Below are 875 nucleotides of genomic sequence, written 5' to 3' on the forward strand. Positions count from 1 at the left end.
CAGGCGGGCCCTCGAGCCTTCGCCCCCTCCCCTCCCCTCCCCTCCCCTCGAGGACGGAACCCAGGGGTGCGGGCTGCAGCCCCCCGCTTCTCTGCCCCCGCCCGGGGGTCACCACGCATGTCCCAGCCCTAGGTGGGGGGAAGAATGAGGCAGGTCCTAACCCCCCCCGGCAGGAAATGACATCACAGGTGGCCCCAGGCTGTTGTTCAAGAAGGGGGAAACTGAGGCGCAGGCCGGCAGGGAGGCAAAGGGACGGAGAGCAAACTGCTCTGCTTTCTGCTCCCCCACCCGCTGGCAGCTGGAGCCTGGGCCCGGAGCTGGGAGCAGGCAGGGGGGGCCCAGCCCGCTTAGCTCCCTGCTGCAGAGGAACCCGAGCCCGACACCCCGGGTCACATCCAGTCTCGGTCCCTTTTGGCAGCCAGCTCAGCCCCTCCAAACCATCGCCCTGCCTCCAGCAGCGGCCAGGGTTTCAGCTTTGTGTTAAGCAGCTGAAAACCAGCCTCAGCCTCAGCTCTGCGGGGGCCTAAATCGGGTTTCATCCCAGCCTCGTGACAGCCCAGGCAGACCTGCCTTCAGCAGCACCTAGCGTCTCAGCTTTGGTTAAGCAGCTGACCAGGCTCCATCCCAGGTCACCCCAACACCTCCGAAACCGGCTTAAACATCTACGTCAAGCCGAGAAGAGTGGGGACCAAGCAGCCAAGCGTAGGAGCCCCACCGCGCGCAGGGTCAAGACCCCCGCTGCTGCCCCCCCAGGCGCGGGGGCTGCAGGCCAGGTAGTCACTGTATTTTATTGGAAAACATTGATATAGTTTGATTTTCACAGCTTGAACTGAACACGACATTGCCGATTCCCCGACAGCCCCACTCCCGGCCCC

General features: G+C 64.3%; 1 protein-coding gene across 1 annotated transcript in view; it reads right to left on the minus strand.

Annotated features, from left to right (window-relative positions):
- Nucleotides 1–654: 654 nt before the first annotated feature.
- CALM3 (calmodulin 3) overlaps nucleotides 655–875 on the minus strand; it is a 9,269-nt gene continuing 9,048 nt past the window's right edge. Inside the window, exon 5 of the mRNA XM_006032545.2 lies at nucleotides 655–662. Within this exon, the coding sequence (XP_006032607.1) occupies nucleotides 655–662 (8 nt within the window). The remainder of the gene's footprint in view (nucleotides 663–875) is intronic.

Source organism: Alligator sinensis, unplaced genomic scaffold (assembly GCF_000455745.1).
Source record: "Alligator sinensis unplaced genomic scaffold, ASM45574v1 scaffold107_3, whole genome shotgun sequence".
In the NCBI taxonomy this organism is placed as follows: domain Eukaryota; kingdom Metazoa; phylum Chordata; order Crocodylia; family Alligatoridae; genus Alligator; species Alligator sinensis.